This window comes from Leopardus geoffroyi, chromosome C1 (assembly GCF_018350155.1).
Source record: "Leopardus geoffroyi isolate Oge1 chromosome C1, O.geoffroyi_Oge1_pat1.0, whole genome shotgun sequence".
Lineage (NCBI taxonomy): Eukaryota > Metazoa > Chordata > Mammalia > Carnivora > Felidae > Leopardus > Leopardus geoffroyi.
In genome coordinates, this window is record NC_059328.1 from 214,908,015 (window position 1) to 214,934,228 (window position 26,214).

Genomic DNA, 26,214 nt, shown 5'->3' on the forward strand with positions numbered 1-26,214 from the left:
AAACACCAAATAGTCAACTTGGCATCATTGTTTTCACACCAGTTCATTTTAACATATCAGTTATTTAAATTTCTCATTTATTAATATGGCATTGGAAATAATTATATTTATATTAATGAAAAGCCATTAAATGAGTGTAGCACCAAGAAATCTGGAACAGACTGGGTAGATAACTTACTGCTAGATGAATGACTTTACTTGTATTGTAGACTGTTGGATAAACATAATTTGGAGGATGTTTTGGGACCTCTGCTCTCATCCTTGTCTGACTTAATACTTTTGCCAGTGACTAGAGAGAGATAATGAGGGGTAGTTTAAAGAGTACAGGGTTTTGAATCAGAAGATCACTGGTAATCTAAGCTCTCATATTCAGTAGTCTTATAATAAATACAGGTGAGAATGCCTTACAGAATTTTTAGGATTAAATAAGAGTATATGGACTCCTTTATTTGTTCAACAGTTACTGAATTCTGACTTGTATGATAGGTCTTGTGCTATGTGCTGTATAAACATTCCTTTTCTTTGGATGACAGTGTTGATGTGTGATCAGATTTTCAGATTACTCAGTAGTTAGAGGGGTAGCTATAGAGTGGAACACCTGGGACTTAAGATCAGAATTAAGATGGAACAAGAGACAAGATCTAATCAGATGGAAGTTTAACAGCAGAAAATGTTAACTCTCACGTAAACTCTAGAATTTAAGATATGGAATAATGGTGTAATAGCAACTTGCTGGGGAAAAGCACAGCTTTCTTGGCTGACTGTGGCCTCCATGTTAACCAGCATAACATTTACTAGAACTGTAGGATCCTCATGGGGTGGGCAATAGGGACGCCCGCTGTCTTATGTTGACACAGGACAGCTTAAATATCGTGTGCAGGACTGGCCACACCTGGAAGGGATCCATATATTGGAGTCGAATGGGGCATTTGCAGCCCTGTGATGGTGAATGCCTGACGGAAATGGGGCTGTTTACACAGCAGACAAAACTGTGGACAGGACAGAGTGGGGAGGAGTGTTTTTAGGGTTACTGTCTGCAAATATTTGCTCAACAATTGAGAAAGAGGAATTAAGTTTGATCTGTGTTAGTCTAAAGGGTAGGTTTAAGGTGGTAGGTACTCAACATAGTCTCAGTTAAAAAGATCTAATAGAGGTGTCTGAAAATGACTTGGGTTGCTTTGGAAAAGCCCTGTGTTCTCTGTTATGACAGTAGCTCGATTTTAAGTATTCACCACAGTCATACTTTCGTGGTTTGGTTAGAGTGTAAAGTTCCTTTTCATCATTATTTGCCCAACTTGTATTTTAACTAGTATATTAATTCAACCTGAGAAATCTCTCCGACCACTCTCTTTAAAAATACAGGTTTTGGGGGCATCTGGGTGGCTCTGTCAGTTAAGCGACTGACTCTTGATTTCAGCTCAGGTTATCATCTCACAGTTTTGTGAGTTTGAATCCTGTGTCAGGCTCTGGGCTCACAGCGTGGAGCCCACTTGGGATTCTCTGTCTCCCTCTTTCTCTGCCCCCTCCTTCACTTGTGCTCTCTCAAAAAAAACTTAAAAAAAAAAAAACACCTTAAAAAATACAGGTTTTGTTTCCTTTGTATACGTGTATACAAAGGTATATATTTGAAAAGATGAGTTCTGTAAAACTAAATTGATGTGAAGTGATTAAGAGTATAAAGAAAGGTTTCCCTACTAAAATATCAGGGCATGTTCCATATATATATTCAAATAAATCATAGTGGCTTTTATTGAATGTTTTTTGATAAGATGCTCACTTAGGTATATTAACTGTGCTAATAATTTTGAGCCTTTCTTTTTATAAGTAATCCGCTTTTGTTGTAAATATTGTAGATTAAAAAGTTTTTTTCTTGGAGGTGCCTGGGTTGCTCAGTTGGTTGAGTGTCTATCTGACTCTTGATTTCAGCTCAGGTAATGATCTCACGGTTTGTGGGATCAAGCTCGGTGTTGGGCTCTGTGCTGACGGCACAGAGCCTGCTTGGGGTTCTCTCTTTCCTTTCTCTCTGCCCTGCTCCCTGCTCATGGTGTGCACTTGTTCTCTCTCTCTCTCAAAAAAATTTGCTCTTGTATCTTCCACTCTTCAAGAATGGCAGTACTAAACTAGTTTGTTGGGGCAGAGTGATATGTTGGTCACTTGTGAGATGTTCTCTGACATCAAATTAAGATAATTTGAGTACTAAAGGTTTCAGAATGACTTGTTTTTAAGATGAAAGATGGTTTATATCCTGTATTTGCTTCTTATATTGGAGAGAAATGGGTATATTTATAGACATTGGGACAAGAATTGTACATAACGACTATGAACACATGTATGGGGCAATGTGGAGGTAGAAAAAGGCCTGTGATACTGGAATTATAATTTCTATTCAGTAGGAATTATTGTTGCAGAGGGGGAGATCAGTTCTGGTGATGATCTTGTAGTATGATTCTCTGAGGATGCAATTGAAAGTTCATTAAATAAAAAATGATCCATTTGATACTAATAGGTTCAGCCTAATGTAATACCAGTTAGTGCATTTTGGTGTAGACATAGCAGCTTTTGGTTATTAGGTGCTGTCTGCAGTAGGTATTATGGGCTTGTACATATACCAAAACTAGATGTTAGTTTTTAGTAACTGCTTGTGTAGTTTGTTGGGATTGTCATGCTTATCTGTATCAGTTTCCTAAATCATTTTAAAGTTAATTCCAACATGGTCTTCTTAGTCTTGAATCTAAGGTATCATCCTTGGGCTCCCAGGTGCCCCAGATTAGTGAGCTGTGTAGCCAGGAATTAGAGATGCTGTTCCCATCTCCCAGTAATCACCCCTTCTTTCCATTTGTACTCCCTTCTCCTGCCAAGGAGAATGGTATCTTGGCGGAAAACTTAATCCTTAATGTAGAAGCTGTGATTCACTGAAAGTAAGTGAAAGAATCATGAACAGTGCTTTCAGAAGCTTTAAGCCACCTAGACAGAAGTTTCTGATTTTCTGATTGCATTTCTTAGTTGTCTACTTGTGAAACATTTATCAAATAGCATTAGTATACCAACAGTTATTTTGGGGTGTGTGTAGGGGAAGTCACATCTAGTTTTCAGAGGCAGAGCTTATATGTACATTGTGTACTTTGAGAGTGCTCTGACTTGAGTGGAGAACATGCTGTGTCTGCAGGGAGACTCATCCCAGATCTTTGGGCAGCTTCACCTAACTGTTGGGAGTTGTAATCTGTGTAAGTGATACAGAGCTCTTAGGAAAAAACATACCATGTAAATCTTTGATACTACTTTATTTTCACAGGTTAGGTGAATCTTGTTACTTTATTATAGAAATAAGAATTCCTGTTGTCTATATGGGTTATGACAGTCCTGGGTTGGAAAAAAAAGTCTTTTGGTCTGGTTAGCATTTAAGGATGCCTAAAAGTTTCAAACAGCAAAAGTTTACAATAATTAAGTTTCTGTGTCCTTGACTTTTTTTTTTTTTTTTTTTTTTGCTGTTATCACGGTTTGACTACTCCAGAGCTCTTCTTTATTTGCTTTTCCTTTTGGTCAAAGAGTAGAAAAATGTGACTGCTGCTCTGCCCTGCTTGTCACACCAGATTGCCTTTACTAGGCTAGTATTTATTCATGGGCTGATTCCTGGCTAGGTCATCACCAGTGGGGAGGGTTAATCTTTTACTTTTCCTACTAAACTTGAAGAAGGAGAATTACAGAAAAGAAGAGCAGCCACAAATCTACTTGAAATCTGATAGGGCGACTTTTTTGGTTCTTGTTTGCTTTGAAGACAGTTTTTTCTTTTTTTAAATCAAAATGAAGGCTATGCAAAGGGAATGGTTTTAAATTAAACTGGAGGTAAGGGAAAGCGTTCATCTAAGTATATATTAAATAAAAATTGAAGCAGAGAGAGAGTATAATTTTCATGGAGTATTAGATTTGGTAAGAAGTAATAGAGTTTATCTAGTTCAACCTCCTACTGATGAATAAACACTCATTTTGTGTTTATAGAAAAAACTATTTGAAGTTGGAAACAGGAATTTGGGTTTGAAAATACTTTGTTGCCTAATTATTTTTTGCTTTATCTACTGGAGATTTTTTTCCTATTTGAATTACGTATAAGTAAACCTTTATATCTACAAAAACTTAAATAGCTTTGCATTTATGAGTTATTTAGAGTTGTTGCATTGTTTTATACCATTGAATAGGTCATAGGTAAGAAGGGACTGTTTTTACTTAGAAGCCATTCAGATGAATAGTTGATTATGATTTTTAAATCACTGTTTGATAGTAGATATAATTTTGCATCTCCTTACAAAAATACCACCTTACAGGTTCCATTCAGGCTGGGGCTCTCACTTGATCTCATCACTTCTGCCACAAATATGTGAACATGTGCATGTGTTTGGGTATAATGCCTTTAGAGCTACATATAAATCTCTCCATTGTTTTTCTTGTGAATTTTTTTGTTCTTAGATGTTAAAAATTAAGGGGGGGTAATACTTACTCCAGCTTTGTAGTATGAAGAACCAGAGGAATGATCTTTGTTGTCTTGAAAAAATAACACTTTTAAAAGGATGTTCGCTAAATGTTGTGAAATCATCATTCTACCCAGGGGGCTAGGTTTCAAACTAGACTGTTGCTTCAACTTGCAGATGAAAATGAGAGATTTGTGGTTGATCTTAGAGTTCGGCTGAGTTAAACTTTACTGTCCCGTTTTCCCTTCATTAGTGGTATCATCCACGTTATGATAAATTCACCAACTTGCTGTTATATAAATATCTGTCATGTTGAGATGCATTGATTTCAGCAGATAACCACAGATACAAACTTATAAGGTAGAATGTTAAATTTCCAGAATGTGTATTATTAGCTCAGCCATTTTTATGGGCATAGGCTTGTTACCATGATATCATCAGAGAGATGTAATCAGCATTGAAAAAAAAGTTATAACGAAGGAAAAGTAGCTGCGTAATACATTAAAAAATAGGGTGCCGTGGATACATCTTATTCTGTCAGTCCTGTTTCAGAGATCTGAAAATTGTCCATGCTTTGTCCATTGATACGGATGTCCAGGTCAGTCCTGTTTGGGCTCTTGGAGACCACAGGAGTGGGAAGTTCAGGAACAGTCTTGTCAAAATTCTCCATCTTGATTTGGTATTCACCTTTGGAACCCCGGGTCAACAGAGATGCAAAACAGTGATGTAACATGATTTCTGAGGGTAGGTAGGATGTCCTCCTTTGGCATATTTCTCCAGTCCCTTCCTGCATTGCTGAGAGGAATACAACTAATTCAAAGTGTGGAGGATTTTCATGCTGGAGCAGAGTAGCCAGAGGACTTGATGGTATAATGGAGTGATAGTAGGTTAGTGGAAAGATAAAGAATGGACATTCCTCAGAATTGATGCCATCAAGGTGGAAGTCCACACTGGTCTGGTAGAGTTCACCGTTTTCTCTTTCCTGATAGAGTACAGCGGAGACCCGGACACTGGTTAGAGGGCTAGGTCGAGTGTTGGCCACTTGGAAAATTAGATTAGGTTTGCCATCTATGTGAGCTACTACTGCTAAGTCTGTAAAGCGAATTGAGAAAGCTCGATTTTTCGGCCGGGCAATCTTCGCCACAAAGGCACCTAAATTAGAAACCGTTGAATTTTTTTTAGAATGAATACTTGAAATATCAATACCTTTTCTGAATGAGAAGGGTATATCAAATAGTTACACATTCCTTGATGCGATGCCTTCTAAGTGAGTCAAGAATTGAACACATTGTTAATTTGGGTAGTCTTACTTGCCTGAAGCATTTTTCCAAATGTACATACATCCTTATTTAAAAACTGTGATTTCAGAATGGTTAAGCAAAATTGACTTTGTTACAAAGACATGTAACTGCGTCTTCTCATGTCTTATAAAATCAAATGGTCGTTTCCTACATTTCTGTCCCCACTTTAAAAAAAAGTAACAAGATTCACTTGTTACTAGAATTCATTTGTGATTTTGAGTTGAAGTAGAAATTAGATTTAGAGTAGAATGATTTGGGGTGGGGAATGGGACCAGTAGGATGAGGGATACACTGAGGAATTATTTAATGTGGAAACTTCTATAACTACCCCCCCCCCCTTTATTAGAAGGTCTGCCCCTAAGGTGATTTCAGTGCACCTTTCAGAGTGCATCTTCTGTGTGCCCCCAACCTATAGGTTAGGGTTTCTTAACCACTTTTGTGCCACAGATCTTGTTGGCAGGCTGGTGAGGTCTATGGTCTATGGACCTCCTATCAGATTATGCTTTAAATGCATAAAAATAAAATGCATATACAGGAAACCAAATGTACTGAAATCCAGTTGAACATTTAAGAAAATTATAGTACTATATGTGCTTTAATAAAGCATTCAACAACAAGAAAAAATGCATTCAACAATGAAATTTAGTTGTGCGTTTAATAGTGTACTTTTGAAGTATCGGAGTGTGATACGAAAATGCTGATACTATTTTTTTTGTTGTTATTGCCTACATTTATAATGGAAAAAATGGCAAATTTCAGTTAGGGGTGAGTGAACAAAAATGCAAGTTTTTTCTAAGTTCTTGGATCCTCTAAATTTTATCTAATGACTGACCCAGTTAAAAAACCCTTGTAGAGCAGTTGAGTGATTTGTTACAGGTTATAAAGTTGGTTGGCAGCACAATGGACTTGACTCCAGATCACCCTTCATATGGCCCATTACTTACCTTTTCAGATTATCAATGGGTAGTGTGTTAAAGCCAGGTTTTCTTTTGGGTTTTTTTTTTTTTTTTTAATTTTTAAACTGTATGTATCACTTATAAAAATGACACTAACCCTACTTTATTAGAAGAAAGTCTTATGTGTTAATCAGGTTTATATGTAAAATTTCATAATCTTTGTGGCCATATTTCAAGTTAAGTATGTGTATACTTGATCTCTAAATATGCTGACTATGGTGTTCTGGGCTCACTGGTGAATGTTGAGTAAATGTTGAACAGATGAACTCAGGAGGAAATTCTAACCCAGTAAAGGGGGAAAAAAAATCAAATTCCTTTGTTAGATAAAATGATTGTCAAAATATGCATTGAACATATTTATTCACCTATTTAACAAAGCATTTAGCTTCTCTGAAGAATACCCTTTACATCTTCTGTTAATATATATTTTTTGGTATATGATGTTGCTTGCAAGTTAGTGTCAGAATGATCCTTTCTTTTTTCCTATAGAGTTCTAATAGGTAAAATTTAAGAGTCAGGTTTCTTATAATTTCACCTATCACTTGGCCCCAGACTTTCTTTTCAATCGTAGAAATTACCTGCTAATAACGCAAGTAAATGATTCTACAACACAGTTGTTTATAACTGACTATCGCCTCTCCAAAACACTTGTAATTTTTTTTTTTTTTTTTTAAAAACAAAAACAATTACCTGTGATAAAAGCCTCTAGCATGAGGCCTAGTAGCATTTGTATGGCAAGTAAGGCGATTGCACTTGGACAGTCACCACTGGGGAACATGGTACCATAGCCAATAGTGAGTTGTGTCTCCAGGGAGAAGGAGAATGCAGCTGTGAAACTGGTGATGTACTTCACACAGATAGTGTGGTTTTCAGGTGGGGCATCATGATCTAGTTCCAGATCACCATTCATCTCCGCTAGAACATACCAGAGCACTGCAAAGACAAGCCAGTGGACAACAAAAGAAGCAGAAAAGACCAACATCATCCAGCGCCAGCGCATGTCCATTAGGATTCCCCAAGCATCTCGAAGATATACAAGACCTCTTTGGGCACCATCCATTTGCAGTGTGCTGTGGCCGTCCTTGGTGACCATCCTCCGGTACCTCTGAGTTAGGAGAGGAGCAGTAGCTTTGCAATTACTGCCATCCATCTTGGTCTGTAATTTTCTGAAACCAAGAATAAGTTAGTAAGCTCTTAACTGTTCTATAGCTAATATTAATAAATTTTGAGACTTCATTCACTTTGTCCTGTTTTTGGAATGCTTCCCTAGCTACTGGGCCAGCTTTTCCAGTCTGACAGCTCTCTCCCCCCTCTTCGTGAAGGGGGCATTTACTGACTAACTAATCGTAGAAATTACCTGCTAATAATGCAAGTAAATGCTTGTATGCTGCCTGATCAGGGGCTGCCTTAGGATCTTATTGTTTCTTTTGAATGGCTGTTAAACTATTGGCATTTTAATATTTTTGAGTATATTTTAAGATCCCTGAAAGTTGGGGATATGGTTTGTGGCTTGTCAGTGCCCCCTCTCTTGCAAGAGTCCAGGCAAAAGTAGCTGTTGATTTGACTAAACGTTATGTGTTTATCTACTTTTCATAATAATTTAAAATTACGAGTAATTCATAATTAAGAGGAATAAGTTAAATATGTGTTCCTCTGTGTAAATAACTAGAAAGCATTTGGAGATGTAGTGTTAAGCTGTCTGCAAATATTTGGAAACCGAACTTCGTGCTAGGACAGGTCTAAGCATTTAGAGACCTATGGTTGTAATGTATACTTTTTTTAAATTAGCCTGTTGAAAGTTTTATGAATAGGCTTTATTTGTTTTTGTCACTTTGTGACCATTTTCATGGATTCTTTCCTTCTTGCTGCCCTCTGAATATTCTAGATTCTGATTTGATTGTTGGCTGGGGAGAGAATTACTTTCTTAAAACAATTTTTTTTTTTTAATTTATTTTTGAGACAGAGACAGAGCATGAGTAGGGGAGGGGCAGCGAGAGAGGGGTACACAGAATCCGAAGCAGGCTCCAGGCTCTGAGCTGTCAGCACAGAGCCCAACGTGGGGCTCGAACTCACGGACTGTGAGATCGTGACCTGAGCCAAAGTTGGATGCTTAACTGACTGAGCCACCCATGTGCCCTGAGAGAATTATTTTCTTGGTAAATAAGAAATTCCAGGTAGAGATCGCTAGGTAATGTTAGTTTTGAAAGTAGGTAAACCAGAAGAAAAAGCTTCAAGTGTAATGAACTAAGATAACCATTAAGGCACCAAATGGCAATTTTTAAAAGTTAATTAATATAATTAGTTTTTAGCTATAAACAGTTAAATTGTAAATCAGTGGGTATGCTTTTCTCTGTGGTGAAAAGAAAGCTAAGGTATGCTTTCTACGTGACTATTCTTGCATGTGTCAAAAGCATCTTAAGACTTTTATGTAGAGCCTACCAGGAACAGAATGGGAATTGAAGCTTTGCATTTGACTCTGCCTAGCTGCTTCCTTCAGAAGTAGGTGTCCTTGAGAGTACTGCATTTCCCCTTCCTACCTTTTGAATGGCAGTGACGCCTAAGAAGAAGGGGACTAGAGGCATTGTTGCTTGGGTTTGCTGGATCCTTCTTGTGTCTAGGGACTTGGGGGTCTGTGGAGACTCCCTTCCTGTGTTATGGGAATTGGACATTGGCCAGCTGGATATATACTTTCCCTCCCTCTCCGCCCCCCCTTCCCGAGGCTAATATAACATTTACTGGTGATAGTAGAGACATTCTCTCGTATTTTCTTCAGATCTGAATTACTGTCGGAACACGGAGATAATTGTTAAAATTTATTTAGAGTGGATAGCTGTTTTAGTTTCATATTACAAACTTTAAAAAACTCTTAGGGGGGCGCCTGGGTGGCTCAGTTGGTTAAGCGTCCGACTTCGGCTCAGGTCATGATCTCATGGTTTGTGAGTTCGAGCCCCACGTCAGGCTCTGTGCTGACAGCTCAGAGCCTGGAGCCTGCTTCAGATTCTGTGTCTCCCTCTCTCTCTCTGACCCTCCCCCGTTCATGCTCTGTCTCTCTCTGTCTCGAAAATAAATAAACATTAAAAAAAAAAAAAAAACTCTTAGGTCATTAATGCTTTATAATTCATTATTCTAACAAGTGGTCATTATCATTTAATGTATTTTTTTCCCTCAGCATGGCTATTTAATGACTCATTTTGCTACATTCTTTAAATGTTTTAGGAGACTTTATCTCTGCCCTTTTGAAAGTAACAACAGAAATAATAAAATTTTCGTAGGCACTTTGCTAGATGTTTTCATATTGCATTATCTTTAATTCTTTGGTATCTCAGCAAGGTAGACATTATTACCCCATTTTTCAGATGAGGTCACCATCACCAAGGATCAGACTAGGCAGGTGGGAGCCTTAGACTATTTATGTTATTATCCATGTCTGACTAACTTTACAAGTTAATTTTCTTACTACAAGAAGCTGTTTTGAAAGTTTGGTGAAATAAAAACCTTTCCCAAGGTGATTGGCATTGTATTCACAAGGCAGTCTTTGACAGCCAGATTTTTAGCACTTCTAGTAGATGTTCTTCCTGTCCCTACAACTATCTCAAGTATCTATCGTAAACTATTGTTAACTTCATACATGATTCTTAGGACAGTAACGATTAATAATATTAGTAAGGATGTATTGTTTATTATGTGGCAGGAATCATACCAAACACTTTCACGTGTGTTAACTCATGTGAAGCCAGCAGGCAATGCCTGGCACAGAGTAACCTTTCAGTGTTAGTTGCTTTATTATTATTACTAATGCTTCTTAACTTTCACAGTAGTGCCATCATAATTCCCATTTTACAGATAGAGAAACTGAGGCGTAATGAATTTCCTAGGATCACAAAAGTAGTAAGTGTTGGTGAATCCCACACCAAATCCAGAGTCAGCACTATATTGCTTAAAAAATAGACATTTTAATCCTGGTTAGCCTTTGTGAGTAATACTATGTTCCATTTGACTAGTTTTGTTTGAGTCATTACAGAATATTTGGTCTTCAGGAATGCTTAGGTTCAACCCTGTGACTTTTAGGCAAGAAATTTATTTTCAGTTAAGGAAGACATTTGTAAAATTTGAAGATTTGCACAGCTACAATTATTACATAGTTACATACAATTATTACATCTTTTGGATGTTACTAGATCAGTACAAATTAAAACAAAGTGTGGAGAGGAGAGTTCTTAGTAGCATTGCCTACTTTGTATTTTTCCAGGGAGAAAATAATTGTTAGGATATATCATCATAATTTTATAAAAGAAAGGCATTTTGACACTCGAAGAGGAAGAAGGAGGGTATAAGAAAGGATAGTTGTTGGCTGCCTTCAGAAAGGTTGTGAACCACTGCAGTGTCCTATATGGTTTCTTTTATTTTTTTTTCTGATTTTCAGGTAAAATTGGTATGTAACATTATATTAATTTCACCTTTAATATTCCTTCCTGCTTTGTGTATAAAGGTCTATCATGGGCCTTGTACCCCTGGTGCTTACTCCACCTAGGGAACTGCTGTCCTGGTGAATGCTACTAATTGTTTACTGTTTCACAGTAGTTTTTTTTTGGGGGGGGGGGAGGGGAGGGGAGGAGCTGCATGATTCTTAATTGTCAACCTACTTTATTAAATTCTAAAACTCATTATCTAGGGAGATAGCCTTTATATATATATATATATATATATATACTGTTGCTAACAAAATTATTATTATTTGGGCTTTTTCGGGGTTGTTACTTGTTACAGCTTTATAACAGTTAACTCTAGACTTCTACAATTTCATTTTTTCTCTTGCAATTAATCAATACATGAAAAACCCTGTGAACAAGGATGTCAAAAGGCTAATATCAAAACCATGAAGTTTTCTGGTTTTTATATATCAATCCTTGCTTGAACTTGTTTAGATTGTGTTGAGAAGTGGAGTAGTTGAGAGAAGTAAGATTTTGATCCCCACTTAACAGATTACCCTGAATACTTCCATCTTTGGATTCATGTAAACAGTATGGCTTAGCATAATGAAGACAAGGTGGGGAATCTAGCCTACCATGCTCTGGCTCTGTTGGTTACATAGCTGTGTCAGTTGGGCAAGCTACCCAATCCCCTTGGCCAGGCTTCCTTCTATTTAAAAACAGAAAAAGACAGGGAATTAAATAACACGGTCTCTTAAAACTCTGTGAATTTCTAAACTTACTTCTGCTTCTTTCAACTGACGTAGGTTTCTTAGATGATTTTTTTTTCTTTTCTCTCATGGTTTTACGTTTGCTTATATGGTGCTTAAAAATTATGTAATTGTTGCCTGATGTATATAGATTTTCTCTCCATCAGATTTAAAAAAGTGACTGATGGGCAGACATTATGTTTATACTATTACATTTCCAAGTAATTTTCATATCCCTACAGGTGTACAAATACTCTTTGAATATATTTGTCTTGGTTTGTATTTATATGATTCTCACTAACTGATCCCAATAGACAATAGAATTGAAGCTTGGGAAGGTTTGTTTGTATCTCCATGTGTGGGCTGGTAAAATATTTGTCCATTTATAAACTTTGGTGGAAAATACTACTTTATAAAAATGATAGTTTGGATGCTTCATTCTGGCTGTCAGGATTATTGATTCATTTTACTTTGTTGTAACATTCAAAATTATGTCTTTTGCCATATTGTAAGGTAGTAGTAGCCTTCATGTTAAACAGTTGAGATAATAGGCTGTAACTACAAATGTTAAATGATCACAGTATTGCTCTGTATTTTTTTATGTCTGGTGTGAAAACTGATTGTACAGAGTCTTTTCTCTTCTACTCTCTATAATCAGGGCAGTGTGCTAACTCTTATATAAGCTCAGAGATTCTTGTATATTTTAATTTCTTACTTGTAGAAGAATCTACTAATTTCAGTACTAATTTAAAAAGACATTGAAAATTAGATATTCATCACTTTTTTCATGGATTAAAAAAAATTTTTTTTTGGTCATTTGTTTCTGTAGGCTTATTTTGGACTTTTAAAATCGCTTCCAAAAGAAATATATCTCTATATATTTTTAAAAGCCACTGAATTTTTTCTAGGGTCTTTCCTTTCTACTCATTTTTATATTATAATGGAGAGTTAATATACACTGAATAAAACAAGAAAATTTCCAGTAATGCTTTCATTAGGGCTATTATCCATTTCTAAAATTTAAGGAAAAAGAATAAAGAACCTTAATATATGACCCTGTAGGTAATATCTTTGTTTAAAGAGTAAAGATACTCAGTTTCTTTCTCTGTTCCTCTTAAGGAAAGAAATAATATTATTTCATGTACTCACCAGTTCTTTTGCTGGGTCAGCCTGTGTGCACAGGTAGGTAGGTCTTGAGAAAACCAGACTTGTGGAGTCTGTCTTTTTGGTAAGGTAATTTTAATCTACAAGCCTAGCTTTTAGGTTCTCTTCTTGGACTGGGTTTACAGTTCACATTCCTCTGTTTATAATGTCGTGGGGGCTAGTTTCAGCTGAAGCTGATGTGATTGGTCACTTAGTCTGCAGGGGGGCCAATTAGCTCTGATCATGTGGAAAAGAATGCTGGTTTGTTAGGAGGTCTTTCTTTACCCAACACAAACCTTAACAATTCTGGAGAAAGCCTCCAGAACTGACTTGGAGAAGGGGTGCATTTTTTCCCTCTAATCAGGACCGGTCTTTAGTAAGTTTGCATAATCTTACTTAAGAGTTTATTTGAAAGTTCAAAGGGATAAAATTCCCTGCAAGGTTTCCTTTCAGCCGTCTTTCCTTATATAGCATGTTGAAGTGTGAGATACTTCCTTTACTATTCTTTTTTTTCCCTCCATTTCTTTGGGGAAGATTTCCTTGGATAAGGAATTTTAGGCATGAATTAATGGATTGATCTTATTAGTTTTCTTTGCATATTCCATCTCACTAGAATGGCTACCACTAATTCTAGAACTGGGTAATATAGGTAATTTAGTTACCTGAATTTGGGGTGGGGGGTGGAGGGGCAAGGAGGCAGGCTCCCCCCCCCCCCCCCTCATTTTTTTAAGGCTGTGTGTAGAGATCTTGAATAAGAATAAACTTCATTGTTTGGTACCTGGCACTTATCTTTAAAAAACACACCTATGAGAAGGAGCTGAAGAATTTTCTTAAGGCATGTTTTAGTAATGTTTAGGGGATGATTTCCTGAGAAGCATATAGTAATGTTCGGTAAAATGTAGCATTCAGGGTACAGAAAATTTAACTTAATTGTCTAAATAATGTTTAGGTAGAAAATGTCTGTGATCTAATTTGTAGCAACCTTGAAAGAGCTGTAGGGTGGCTTTGTGTAATGCCTTTACTGAGCAGTACTTTTCTCCACCTCTGTTAGCTGCTGATTTGAAAACTTTGATCAAATGTCACATGTAAGAGGATCTGAGAAACAAAGGCTGTGATTGTTCAAAGTAAAATCATGGAAGGCCTGCTGGGAAAATTATTAATGTAGACCAATATAATGCTACTTAGAAGGTGAAATCCGCCTTTGTAGATTCCTTCCCCTCCCCCCACAATTAAAAAAAAAGTATTAATTCCTTCTTTGTTTTAGTAATGCCAAACATCTCAATACAAGTTCAGACACAGCATTGGAAACTTTGACCTTTAGAACTAGAGAAGGTAAAAACATAAAGTAGGGGCTTGTGATGTGATGCTTGTTCCCTGCACACACTGGTGGGAATTATTTTTTATATCTGTTGACAGTTGACTGATTGGGGGAGAAAAAGCCAGAGCAAATATAATGTAACAATGCCTTTCAGAAAGTGCTGGAGTGTATCTGCCATATGTCTTGCCTCCACATTATAGTAAACATTATGGTGAAGGATTTTAACCAAACTTAGAAGCCTCTTTCCATAATATACTGTTTCAGAATCTATTAAGGCAAAAATGATTTGGCAAAATATCTCAAGTGAAAAAGTATTCTGCTTTCTGAATTTCTACAATTTGAAAGTCTTGCTGTGGTCTATAGACCATGATTGCTAATTGTATGGATATTGTAGACCAGCTTTGGAGTGTCCACTCAGAAGCACAGTACTCCCATTATAATGTCCTGAGCAGTTCAATTCATTTGTGGCTGAGGTTGCCAGGTCAACTGAGATGAAACTGATACTGCATGGATGGTATGTCAACTTTACCCCAAAATACACAGGCCTTCCATCTAAACAGAATTACTGATTTCAGTTGGAGATGGCTCTGAAACATCTCTTCTATGAATAAACGTAAATGCTAGATATCTATTCATTGATTTATTTTTTAATGAAAAATTATAATGATTAAGCAAGGCGCCAAGAACAGATACATTCTTCTTCTTCTTTTTTTTTTAATGTTTATTTTTGAGACACAGAGCACAAGCAGGGAGGGGCAGAGAGAGAGGGAGACACACAGAATCTGATGCAGGCTCCAGGGTCTCAGCTGTCAGCACAGAGCCCGATGTGGGGCTTGAAACCGTGAGCCATAAGATCATGACCCGAGCTGAAGTTGGATGCTTACCCGACTGAGCCATCTGAACGCCCCTGTTATTCTTTATTAAATTCAGTTCTCTGTCCCTAAAGGTGTTTGATTTTCTTTCTGACTAAAGTAATCCAGTATACAGTCCATAATTGTACCAACTTGTACTTGGGAATAACAAAAGCTTTAGTCGAAATGTAGTGTCCTGCCTATGTGTGTACATGGATAATCTCTGAACTTTAAAATGTTAGCCCTAGTCTCTTAGGTTCTTTCGTACATAGTATACTTTCTTCAGAAGATGCCTCATCCCTTTCCAGTTGTACATTCAAGCCCATCTACTGATCGTCGTCTTCCCCAGAGATTTGAGGCAGTGTCTGGGTGTATACCAGCAGACAACTGAGCATGAAGGATGTAGGGATACGGGGCATATTCAAATCACAAGAGGTACTTTTTCAAAGAGATTTTGATATGCTGCAGCCCCTCTAGTCTCTCTTCTCGCCAGGAACTGCTGTGTTTTAAGGACCAGTGTTAATGAGTGGAGCAGATTGTTATCCCTTAGGGGTTAGGATGGGAGAAAGTTAGAAATCTCTGGATAGGAGATTTAAACTTCTCCATCCAGCCATCTTGAGTTTGTTTACAATTAATTGTGGGGGGAAAAAGTAAATATCAACACTTGGATGGAATTTCCTTTCACTATTTTCTCTGGTATCAGAAAATATTTTTAGTGTTGATCAGAGAATATATATCTGAATAGAGGAATACAAAGTTTCTTACTAGAAAAATTTGCACATAAACAAGCTTCAAAGTCTGTCCCATAATTCCATTTTTGCTTTTGGAGTTTGGGCACTTGTAAGTTCCAAGTCTCACAGCTGTAGATTTTATTGGCTGAGTGCCTCTTTGCTCCATCTGAAGTTTTCCATAAACACCATTTTTGGCTGTGAGTCAAACATGCACACAGGTGCCCTTTTACTGCTCCTTCTCCTTAGGAAGTCTACTCAATTAGACCAGACTAAAACCAATATTACATTTTAATTTAATTTTATTCTTAGAAGAGTCCTATCTAGACTTAATACATTAAGTCAGAAACAACCAAGTATTAACTGCCATTGAGAAAATGTTTATATATGTCGTACATTTGCATTTTAGCACCTTTTATACATCTCCAGTTACTGTTGATATAAGAACATAACAACATAACATGTATTACAAAGGTAGTATAGTTTGGTCGTGAAATATTATAAAGGTAGTATAGTTTGGTCGTGAAACAGTCATGTTTGCTACATTGACTAGAAGGAAATACATTTTAAATTTGTGTTTCTTTATCTTTTGGAGGTCATAGATACCTTTAAGACTCTTACAAAAACCTAGACCCTGAGGCGCCTGGGTGGCTCAGTGGGTTAAGCGTCCGACTTCGGCTCAGGTCATGATCTCGCGGTTTGTGAGTTCGAGCCCCGCGTCGGGCTCTGTGCTGACAGCTCAGAGCCTGGGGCCTGTTTCAGATTCTGTGTCTCCCTCGCTCTCTCTGACCCTCCCCCATTCATGCTCTCTCTCTGTCTCAAAAGTAAATAAACGTTTAAAAAAAAAAACAAAAAAAAACCTAGACCCTTTTCCTTCTAATTCAGGGATTCATAGCTGCCACGTTCATGTATTAACTATAGGTTAGGAATATTTGAGTCAGGCATTAAATTTATAAATTATTCAATTACATTTACTTCTAAGTCTTGTTTATAAGTTAATCTGTTAAGATTTTAAGATGAAGTCAAAATATGTGGTTACTCAGCTTTATTGCGATGCTGATGTTAATGGAAGGAGGAAGTCTTTGGTTTGAAATGCTAGGGAGGGTCTTGTGGGTGTCCTCACTGGCCACTGTGGGATTCTGGAATTTGTGGACATGAAAAGAACTTTAGATATCATCCTTTAAATTGCCCAGGGATGACTTTTAATATTTAGCTTTTATTTTAAATTATATCAGTAATATACAAATGTATGTGTTTTTTAAAACAAACTATAGAGATGACATTCCCTTTAATACTTTCACTCCCCACCCAAATCTACACAGGTACAAATCTGTAATCATTTAGGTTGTAAAGGATTAATTATTTTAATGTTTTAGAGCAGTTCTTGCATGCAGTATAATTATTAGTTGTATTAGTAGTAATTGGAATAGTGTGTGCATTATATATACAATTTATTTTTAGATTTTATTTTATTTTTCTTTAAATTTTTTTCTTTAACATTTATTTATTATCGAGGGACAGAGAGACATAGAGCATGAGCAGGGGAGGGAGGGGCAAGAGAGAGGGAGACACAGAATCTGAAGTAGGCTCCAGGCTCTGAGATATCAGCACAGAGCCCGATGCGGGGCTTGAACTCACAAACTGGGAGATCATGACCTGAGCTGAAGTCAGTCGTTTAACCAACTGAGCCACCCAGGCGCCCCTAGATTTTAAGTAAACTCCATACCCAACATTGGGGTTGAGCTCACAATCTCCTCCATCAAGGGCGCCAGCCAGGTGCTCTGGAAATGTGTGTTTATTGGATGGTGCTTGAAGTCATTTTTTTTCTCTTCAAAATAATTTTTAGAGTAAAATATTTATATTGAAGAAACTGGTCGTAACATTTTTTCAAGGGTATACATTTTGACATCATTTCTGCTAGAAGATTAACACATTTAGTTCCATCTTCCCTTTTTAGAGATGTTGGTAGTCTTTGTCTCCAAGCTGTACCATGCATGGTATGTCTGTTGCCCTTTTAGAGTTTGTTAGACTTTGATCCCAGAGCTTCCACTTTCTGTGTTAGTTTTTCTGGAATTTTTTGCTCCTTCCAATGGGTTAAGTTTGTGTGTAAACCCAGGATTAAACCTATGACTTACTCACATAAGTGAGTAAACCTATGTTTTCTTTCTTTTCTTTTCTTTTTTTATTTTATCTTATTTTTTAAAATTTACATCCGTATTAGTTAGCATATAGTGCAACAATGATTTCAGGAGTAGATTCCTTAGTGCCCCTGACCCATTTAGCCCATCCCCCTCCAGTAACCCCTCAGTTTGTTCTCCATTTTTATGAGTCTCTTCTGTTTTGTCCCCCTTCCAATTTTTATATTATTTTTGCTTCCCTTCCCTCATGTTCATCTGTTTTATGTCTTAAAATCCTCATATGAGTGAAGTCATATGATTTTTGTCTTTCTCTGACTGACTAATTTCACTTAGCATAATACTCTCCAGTTCCATCCACATAGTTGCAAATGGCAAGATTTCATTCTTTTTGATTGCCGAGTAATACTCCATCGTTTATTTATACCACACCTTCTTTATCCATTCATCCATCGATGGACATTTGGGCTCTTTCCATACTTTGGCTATTGTTGATAGTGCTGCTATAAACATTGGGGTGCATGTGTCCCTTTGAAACAGCACACCTGTATCCTTCGGATAAACGCCTAGTAGTGCAGTTGCTGGGTCGTAGGGTAGTTCTAGTTTTGGTTTTTTGAGGAAGCTCCATCCTGTTTTCCCGAGTGGCTGCACCAGCTTGCATTCCCAACCTATGTTTTATTCCTAATTTGGGCACCACTCAGCTATGTGACCTTGGGAAACCCCCTATAGGTATCTCGTTCCACATAAGAACAATAGAGATGATGATGTTTAACTTAACTCTTGTTATTACAAGGATTAGATGCAGTGTTTCAACTATAATAATCAGGACATGTGTGTCCCTGGGCTATGGACCTGGCGAGTAGGTGCTGTGTCTAAGTCTCTTCTTTATTTTTGATACTACATCTTTTTTTTTTTTTTAATTTTTTTTTTTTTCAACGTGTATTTATTTTTGGGACAGAGAGAGACAGAGCATGAACGGGGGAGGGGCAGAGAGAGAGGGAGACACAGAATCAGAAACAGGCTCCAGGCTCTGAGCCATCAGCCCAGAGCCTGACGCGGGGCTCGAACTCACCGACCGCGAGATCGTGACCTGGCTGAAGTCGGACGCTTAACCGACTGCGCCACCCAGGCGCCCCTGATACTACATCTTTAATTGTATTTGTCCATACAGGAGGCAGTCACGTTAATGTTTGCTAGAGGTTTGAGTAAGACAAACAGGTAAAAAATGGTAAAGTAGTGCTATTTCCCTGGAAAAATATTTGGTACTACTAAAGTTGAATATACCTTATTTCACTAATTGGTATATACCAACAGAAATGCAAACATATGTTCCCCAAACTTCATATTCAAGAATGTTCATAGCAGCACAGTTCATAATAGCAAAAAACTAGAAACAACCTAAATCAGCAGCAGAATAATATATATTGCGGTCTGTCCTTACAGTGAGATCATATACAGCGGTGCAAAAGAACAAGCAACTGTTCTTTGTATTAATGTGGATGAATCTTCCATGTGTAGCCATTTGTATAAAAAAGTTGAAAATCGGCAAAACTAGTCTTTAGAGAGAAGAATCGGAAATAGTGCTTACCTTGGGAAGGGTTGACTGGTGGGACATAAAGACTTTTGAGAGCTCCTGATATTTTCTTTTTTTAAACCTTAGTTATGTGGGGTGTCTGGGTGGCTCAGTTGGTTAAGGATGTGACTTCGGCTCAGGCCATGATCTCGCGGTTGCTGAGTTTGAGCCCCGCATTGGGCTGAGTGACTACTGTCAGCACAGGGCCAGATTCAGATTCTCTGTCTCCCTCTCTCTCTGCCCCTCCTGCACACTCGCGCGCACACTCTCTCTCTTTCTCAAAAATAAAAAAATAAAATCTTTTATGTGGATATATTTGCTTTATGGAAACTCTTGAATTGTACATTGGTGATTTATGGACTTTTTGGCAAGAATGTTATATACTTCAGTAATAAGTTTTCACAAAGGGATGGGGAGGGGAGGAGTGAAGTCCACTTAAAAGTTCTTGAATTTGTTTCACCCTTCTCTTGTGAAAATGACAACTCCCGAAGGCAGAGCTCCACCTACCTTGCACTTGCATGTGGGGTATGTGACATGTCAAAATTACATTATTCTGGCTTTCCTTGGTTCACTGCAGTTATTAATTATGTAGTATTTGACGTCAGAAAGTATATTGCAGTTTTTAGGAATTGTTTTCTGGAAACAAACACCCAGTAACAAAATTTGAACCCCATTGTTACAGAATTTTTAACCTAGAATGGGCCAGTGTGGCTGTAAATTCAGGCAGCTTTACATAACACACACACACACACACACACACACACACACACACACACACACCCTCCCTCTATCAAATTGGGAATGGTCTTCCCTCCCCTCCCCTCCCCTCCCCCCCTTCCCTCCCCCTCCCCCTCCCCCTCCCCCTCCCTCTCCCTCTCCCTCTCCCTCTCCCTCCCCTCTCCCTCTCCCTTCCCTCTCCCTTCCCTCTTCCTTTCCTTCCCTTCCCTTCCCTCTTCCTTCCCTTCCCTTGCTTCCTGTCTGTATATAGATCAGAATTGGGGCCAAAATTTAAAATCAAGTGTAGGGACTACAAGATCTTTATTCTTTCTTCAGGACTGTGCTTTTCTGTATCTTCAGAATATCTGTCTCAAATCCTCTTTTGGAACAAGGAGTAGCATAGTTATTCAAACTTTATGAGGTTGAAAATTACGACATAATTTTCAGTAAGTAGAAAAGCCAGATTTTTTTCTTCCTGTATTTTCCCTATTTTTACCCTGTCCATTTTTTTTTGTTTTGTTTTTTTTCAACATTTTTTATTTATTTTTGGGACAGAGAGAGACAGAGCATGAATGGGGGAGGGGCAGAGAGAGAGGGAGACACAGAATCGGAAACAGGCTCCAGGCTCTGAGCCATCAGTCCAGAGCCTGACGTGGGGCTCGAACTCACGGACCGCGAGATTGTGACCTGGCTGAAGTCGGACGCTTAACCGACTGCGCCACCCAGGCGCCCCTACCCTGTCCATTTTTTAAAAGATTATATCTTATTTAAAAATTTTTATAATTATTATTTCTTTTACTTTAGAGAGAGAGAGAGAACAGGGGAGAGGGGCAGAGGGAGAGAGAGAAACCCAAGCAGGCTTCAGGCTCAGTGAGGAGGCTTTTGTGGGGCTGATTCCCATGACCCTGGGATCATGACAAGCCAAAATCCGGAGTCGGATGCTCAACTGACTGAGCCACCCAGGCACCTCTTAAGATTTTATTTTTGAGTAATCCCTGCATCCAACGTGGGGCTCAAACTTAGAACCCCGAGATCAAGAGTCACACACTCTACCAACTGAGCCAGAAAGGTGCCTTGTCCTGTCCTGTTTTTTATATTTTTCTTATTCCTAGGTACTAATATGAAAAATATATATAGGACTTCACAGTTACAAAGGTGAAGAAGCTGTTAATTTAGAATAAAAATGCAAATAATTAACATAAAGGGACGTAAGATTAGTAAACAATATGAAAAATCTTCGATATGAAAAATTCATCTTTGAGCCACATTAGTATACCATTTTTATAACTGTTAAAGTAGTAAAGGTTTTAAAAGGGTAGCTGCACTTAGTGTCCATAATGTAAAATGGTGTGGTGATTTGACCCTTTTTTTTGAGGGGGATACAGTCGTGTCAGTGGATGAAGTCTGTCATTTCGCTAGTAATTTCACTCTTTTGAGGGTTTTTTTTCAGAAGACCTAGTTCAGAAAAGCAGATATTTCTTACTTTATCTATAGTTCACAAAAAATTGATGATAAAGTAAATGTCAAGTGTAGTAGATTATGCAGTAGCAGCAAGGTATACCTAGTGTATATATATACCCACTTGTATTGTTAGGACAATGTAGAATCACAGAGAAATATTTGCTATACATGAAGAGTAGATTATAAAATAGTGGGTGTACTGATTACAGCTATATAAAAATACAAAGTTATGTAAAAGCTAACTACGGATAGAGTTCTGTTTCTCAGATTGAGGGATTACTAGTATTTTTATTTTTAATTTTCTTTTTTTGCAGTGTATCATCTGTTAGAAAGAATTAGTGACCAGTTTTTGATGAGTTAAACATTTTACCATTCATGCTCTTTGCTTACTTTGGTACATTCATTACTTTTTCAAAGGCTTAGTGTAAAAGTAGGTGAAACATAGTGTTTGTGTGGCTCATCCATCATGTGATTACTGCTGTATTCCCAAATTATTGCATGGTACCTGGCACATATTGCTTGTGACTGACTGTTTACGTGGGTTGAAGGCCATTTCCCATCATGTATCTATATGTGTCTCTTATCTGTCTCTTTTTATGTGTTAGGGATTTCTTTAGGTTTCTTTTTTTGAGTGTAGCTACATTTTTCATCAACTTATGTCAGCAGATGTGGTACTCTGTAAAATGGGTTGCCCCTCTTCTTCTGAGCAAGAGAACCTGGAAGGCCTTCTAACCTAAGGGCAGACATGGGATATCTGTACATGAATTCATAAAACTTGGCACTTAATGTGTAAGAAGTATTTGTTGAATGTGTCAGAAGATCAATATTTGAATCCTGTCCATGCTGTTCAAACAGTGGTGTGTAAAAACACTTAAAAATGAGTGTTTTTATTATCTGTGGCTGTGTAACAAAATTACCTCAAGACTTAGTGGCGGCAAACATTTATTATGTTAGTTTCTGTGGTTCAGGAAGGAGCAGCATAGCTGGATGGCTTTGACCCGAGTCTTTCATGAGGCTGTAAGGCTGCTATCAAGGTGTTAGCCGGGGCTGCAGTCATCTGAAGGCTTGACTGGGGTTGGATCCATTTTCGAGCGCACTCATGTGGCTGTTGGCAAGCCTCAGTTCTTTGCCGTGTGAGCATGGCAGCTGGATTGCCTCAGAGAGAGCATCCCAGGGGGAATTCACAGTTGCTTGTGACTTAATATTTGTTGGCAATGACATCTTATCACTTTGTGCTGTATTCTCTTTGTTGGGAGCAAGTCAGTAAGTGAAGCCCACGCTTCGGGTGAGGGGATTACACAAAAGCCAGAAGGCAGGGCTTGTTGGGGGCTGTCTTAGAGGCTGCCTGCATAAGAAAGCAGATAGTATTCTGCCCAGCAAATTCTTGCACCCCCCCTTCCCCCCGTTTCCAGGTATTTTATCTTTCAAGAGAATAATAAGCTAGTAACAACCTAATAGCTGTTTGGGCAGACAGGATATTGAATCTGACTACATATGAAATGGCATATAAAAGAATGACAAAACATTAGAATTCCCTCATTTTCAGATGGAACTGTACAACATTCTTTCACTTTCACTGTGGTTTAGTGAAAAGAATTGAGGCTGTCACTGAAGTATATGTAACTTTAATTGTTACAAATGGAAGAGATCAGTGTATGTTCTGGATTTTCAACTAATGTAATGTAAGATTTTATATCATCTGTTACGAATTGTGTTAGAACATGTAGGGTGGTGACTAAAGAATTTGCACAGTTTGGATTTGTCTTGTCCTTTGAAAATACCAGTTTTGTTTGCTTGGTGTATACCAGTCTCTCTTTCATCATCAATAGACTCTTAATTTGCATTAGGTTACACATAGCTTAGCTTTGAATTCTTTTCAAAAGCAATTTGTCTGTCTATAATGTAATAGATGTTAGAGTGAATGAAAAATTTTAGTTCACACTCTCTACCTTTGAGTTTACAGTGTGTTTTAGGATAAAAGACAAGTTGAATTTCACAGATACCCTATTTAGGCAGAATCGCCAGTAGAAGTTAAATTAAATTAAGATATGTCATATAATTGAAAATCTTATATGACTTAAAAAAAAGTAGTACGTGCTGGGTGAGGTAGGTTGATTCACTTTTCATTGCATACCCTTTTTTTTTTTTTTTAATGCACGTATTATCTGAAAAATAATTGCCCAGTCTGTGAACATTAAACTTTAAGAAATGTATCTAGTAATCTATGCATATACCTGCAATTATTTCATTTATACTGCCTGAATGTTGAAATTGACACATTTGCACAAAAGCTTGATTTGGGCAGTCCAGTCTCTTTTCAGAATCCTCAGTGGCCAAGGCACATGGTTACTTATTTTCATTACAGGGAGACCAAATTTTGAGGAAGGTGGACCAACATCAGTGGGAAGAAAGCATGAATTCATACGATCAGAAAGTGAAAATTGGCGCATTTTTAGAGAGGAACAAAATGGAGAAGATGAAGATGGAGGTTGGCGACTAGCTGGATCAAGAAGGGATGGAGAGAGGTGGCGGCCGCACAGTCCTGGTAAGAGATCTGAGTGAGGGCACAGGGACCAAAATAAGTGAGTATTTGATAAGGACATTTTTACAGATTAAGCAGGAAAGGTAAGCTGGTAAAGAGGCGCCAATTACTTTATGTCATTGTACTCAGGCTTATTACTACAAAACAGTTTCTTTCTTTCTTTTCTTTAATTTTTTTATGTTTATTTATTTTTAAGAGTGGGAGAGACAGAGCGTGAGCAGGGGAGGGTCAGAGAGAGAGGGAGACACAGAATCGGAAGCGGGCTCCAATCTCTGAGCTGTCAGCACAGAGCCCAACATGGGGCTCGAACTCATGGAACATGAGACCATGACCTGAGCCGGAGTCGGACGCTTAACTGACTGGGCCACCCAGGTGCCCCGACAAAAGATTTTCAACATGAAAGTTCCCCACATCTATTCATTTGATGAAAATCATCTTTATTTTTCTGGAGCAAATAGTGTTAATGGGAAGCACCTACCCTTAACTGCAAAAATGTAAGAGGGTTTCATTTGGTTTTGTCTAATGCTAAATCTATCTTTTTCAGCATTGCTTTAAAACTTACAAATGTATAATTATATGCTCACTAAGGAATATGTGCTCCTACTAAAATGGGTATTTTTCCTGCATAATAAAGGATTTATTCTTTCAAATTGTTTTTTGTCCTGAAAATGTGATTTAAGCTTATTTGAAGAATAAACTTTAAACCCAGGTCAAAAACGTAATCACAAGTTCATTCTTTTGTCCTTCTAACTTTAGAAAAAGGAGAGAGAAGAGTAGTGATTAGTGGTTTTGTAAGTTCTTCTGTTTGACTCTTAAGAATGCTTCAAACTGTTCTTCCCTGACATTAGATATGCTGGTAATTGAAGACACTGGTGCTTTGTGTCAAAGTTCATCCCCTACCAAAGTGCTGATTCCATGCCTCATGATAATCAGATGCCACTGTAGTTTGAATCGTGGGGTCATGCAGAACTGAAGCTTACAGAGTGTATATTTGCCTTCTGAATTTCATGTGCGTAACATTATTTTAGCTGTCAACCATATGCCAAAGAAGCTTACTTTTCATAGAAGAAATCATAAGTAAACTGGTTGCATTTACATTTTAAAATCAAATTATTAGCAAAGTCACTAGTCTCGGTCTGAGTAAACATTATAACAAACATTCAGAGTGCTTTATGTACTTGTAGATAGGTAGAAACAGAATGAAGTTGATCTTTGGATAGAGTTTTGATGCTTTCATCACAACTCCTCATGGCTGCCTCATGGGTGAGTTTTCTGTCATTAGTAGGCATTGTTTACATCACAGTTAACTGGGCAGTTCTCATCAGTCTGTGTGCTGGGCAACCAAATGTTGTAGTTCTCTTCAAGGCATCACAGCATTTTGTGCTGAGCTTGCCTGTAAGCAAAAGGATTTGTAGACTATGTTCCCAACAAGCATTCAGTGAAAGAATGGACAGGATCTGGACTGAGCGAGAAGAAAAATTCCAGCTGATCAAAAACAAACAAGGTGAATGTTTTGGAAGATCAACAGTGTTTGTGAGCCCAAACATCTGATGTTGATTCTTAATAGAATCCCTTTAATAAAGGAGATGAAGTAAAATTTTAGTGTATATTCTACCACTGACCCTTTTCACCCCACACCCCAGCAACTTCGATTTTGGCTATATGTTGTCTTTTTCTTAAGCCTTTCTCCCTGATACGTGATTTTCACGTCCAATTTATTTGTCATTAAGTTAACAATTTCCCCAAATTTTATATTGGTATATTTTTGAAAGACAGTTTGGGGTATATAACGATACATGGGGCTGAAAAATCAGTGGAAATAGCATTTTTTAAAAAGGACACTATCT

At 37.7% G+C, this 26,214-nt stretch overlaps 2 protein-coding genes across 13 annotated transcripts in view; one reads left to right on the forward strand and one right to left on the reverse strand.

The window, feature by feature from the left end:
- The window catches only part of GIGYF2 (GRB10 interacting GYF protein 2), a 146,710-nt gene that overhangs the window by 66,224 nt on the left and 54,272 nt on the right, over positions 1-26,214 (forward strand). For 7 of the 10 annotated variants that reach the window (XM_045481735.1, XM_045481739.1, XM_045481738.1 and 4 more), the window contains one exon: positions 24,191-24,370. In XM_045481735.1, the coding sequence (XP_045337691.1) occupies positions 24,191-24,370 (180 nt within the window). Of the gene's footprint in view, positions 1-13,398; positions 13,419-24,190; positions 24,371-25,692; positions 25,872-26,214 lie in introns of those variants that run through there. The other 3 variants (XM_045481743.1, XM_045481741.1, XM_045481740.1) reach the window with 3 other exon arrangements.
- KCNJ13 (potassium inwardly rectifying channel subfamily J member 13) lies at positions 3,263-13,237 on the reverse strand. Of its 3 annotated transcripts, XM_045481746.1 has the most exons (4): positions 13,049-13,219; positions 7,762-7,886; positions 7,411-7,653; positions 3,263-5,615 (listed from the first exon to the last, which is right to left on the reverse strand). In XM_045481746.1, the coding sequence occupies exons 2-4, from the start codon at positions 7,868-7,870 to the stop codon at positions 4,993-4,995; spliced, it is 975 nt and encodes a 324-aa protein (XP_045337702.1). In that variant the 5' UTR covers positions 7,871-7,886; positions 13,049-13,219; the 3' UTR covers positions 3,263-4,992. The 3 variants fall into 3 exon arrangements, with proteins under 3 accessions (XP_045337702.1, XP_045337701.1, XP_045337703.1); XM_045481745.1 differs by having other exon boundaries at positions 7,411-7,886; positions 13,049-13,218; XM_045481747.1 differs by having other exon boundaries at positions 5,408-5,615; positions 7,647-7,886; positions 13,049-13,237.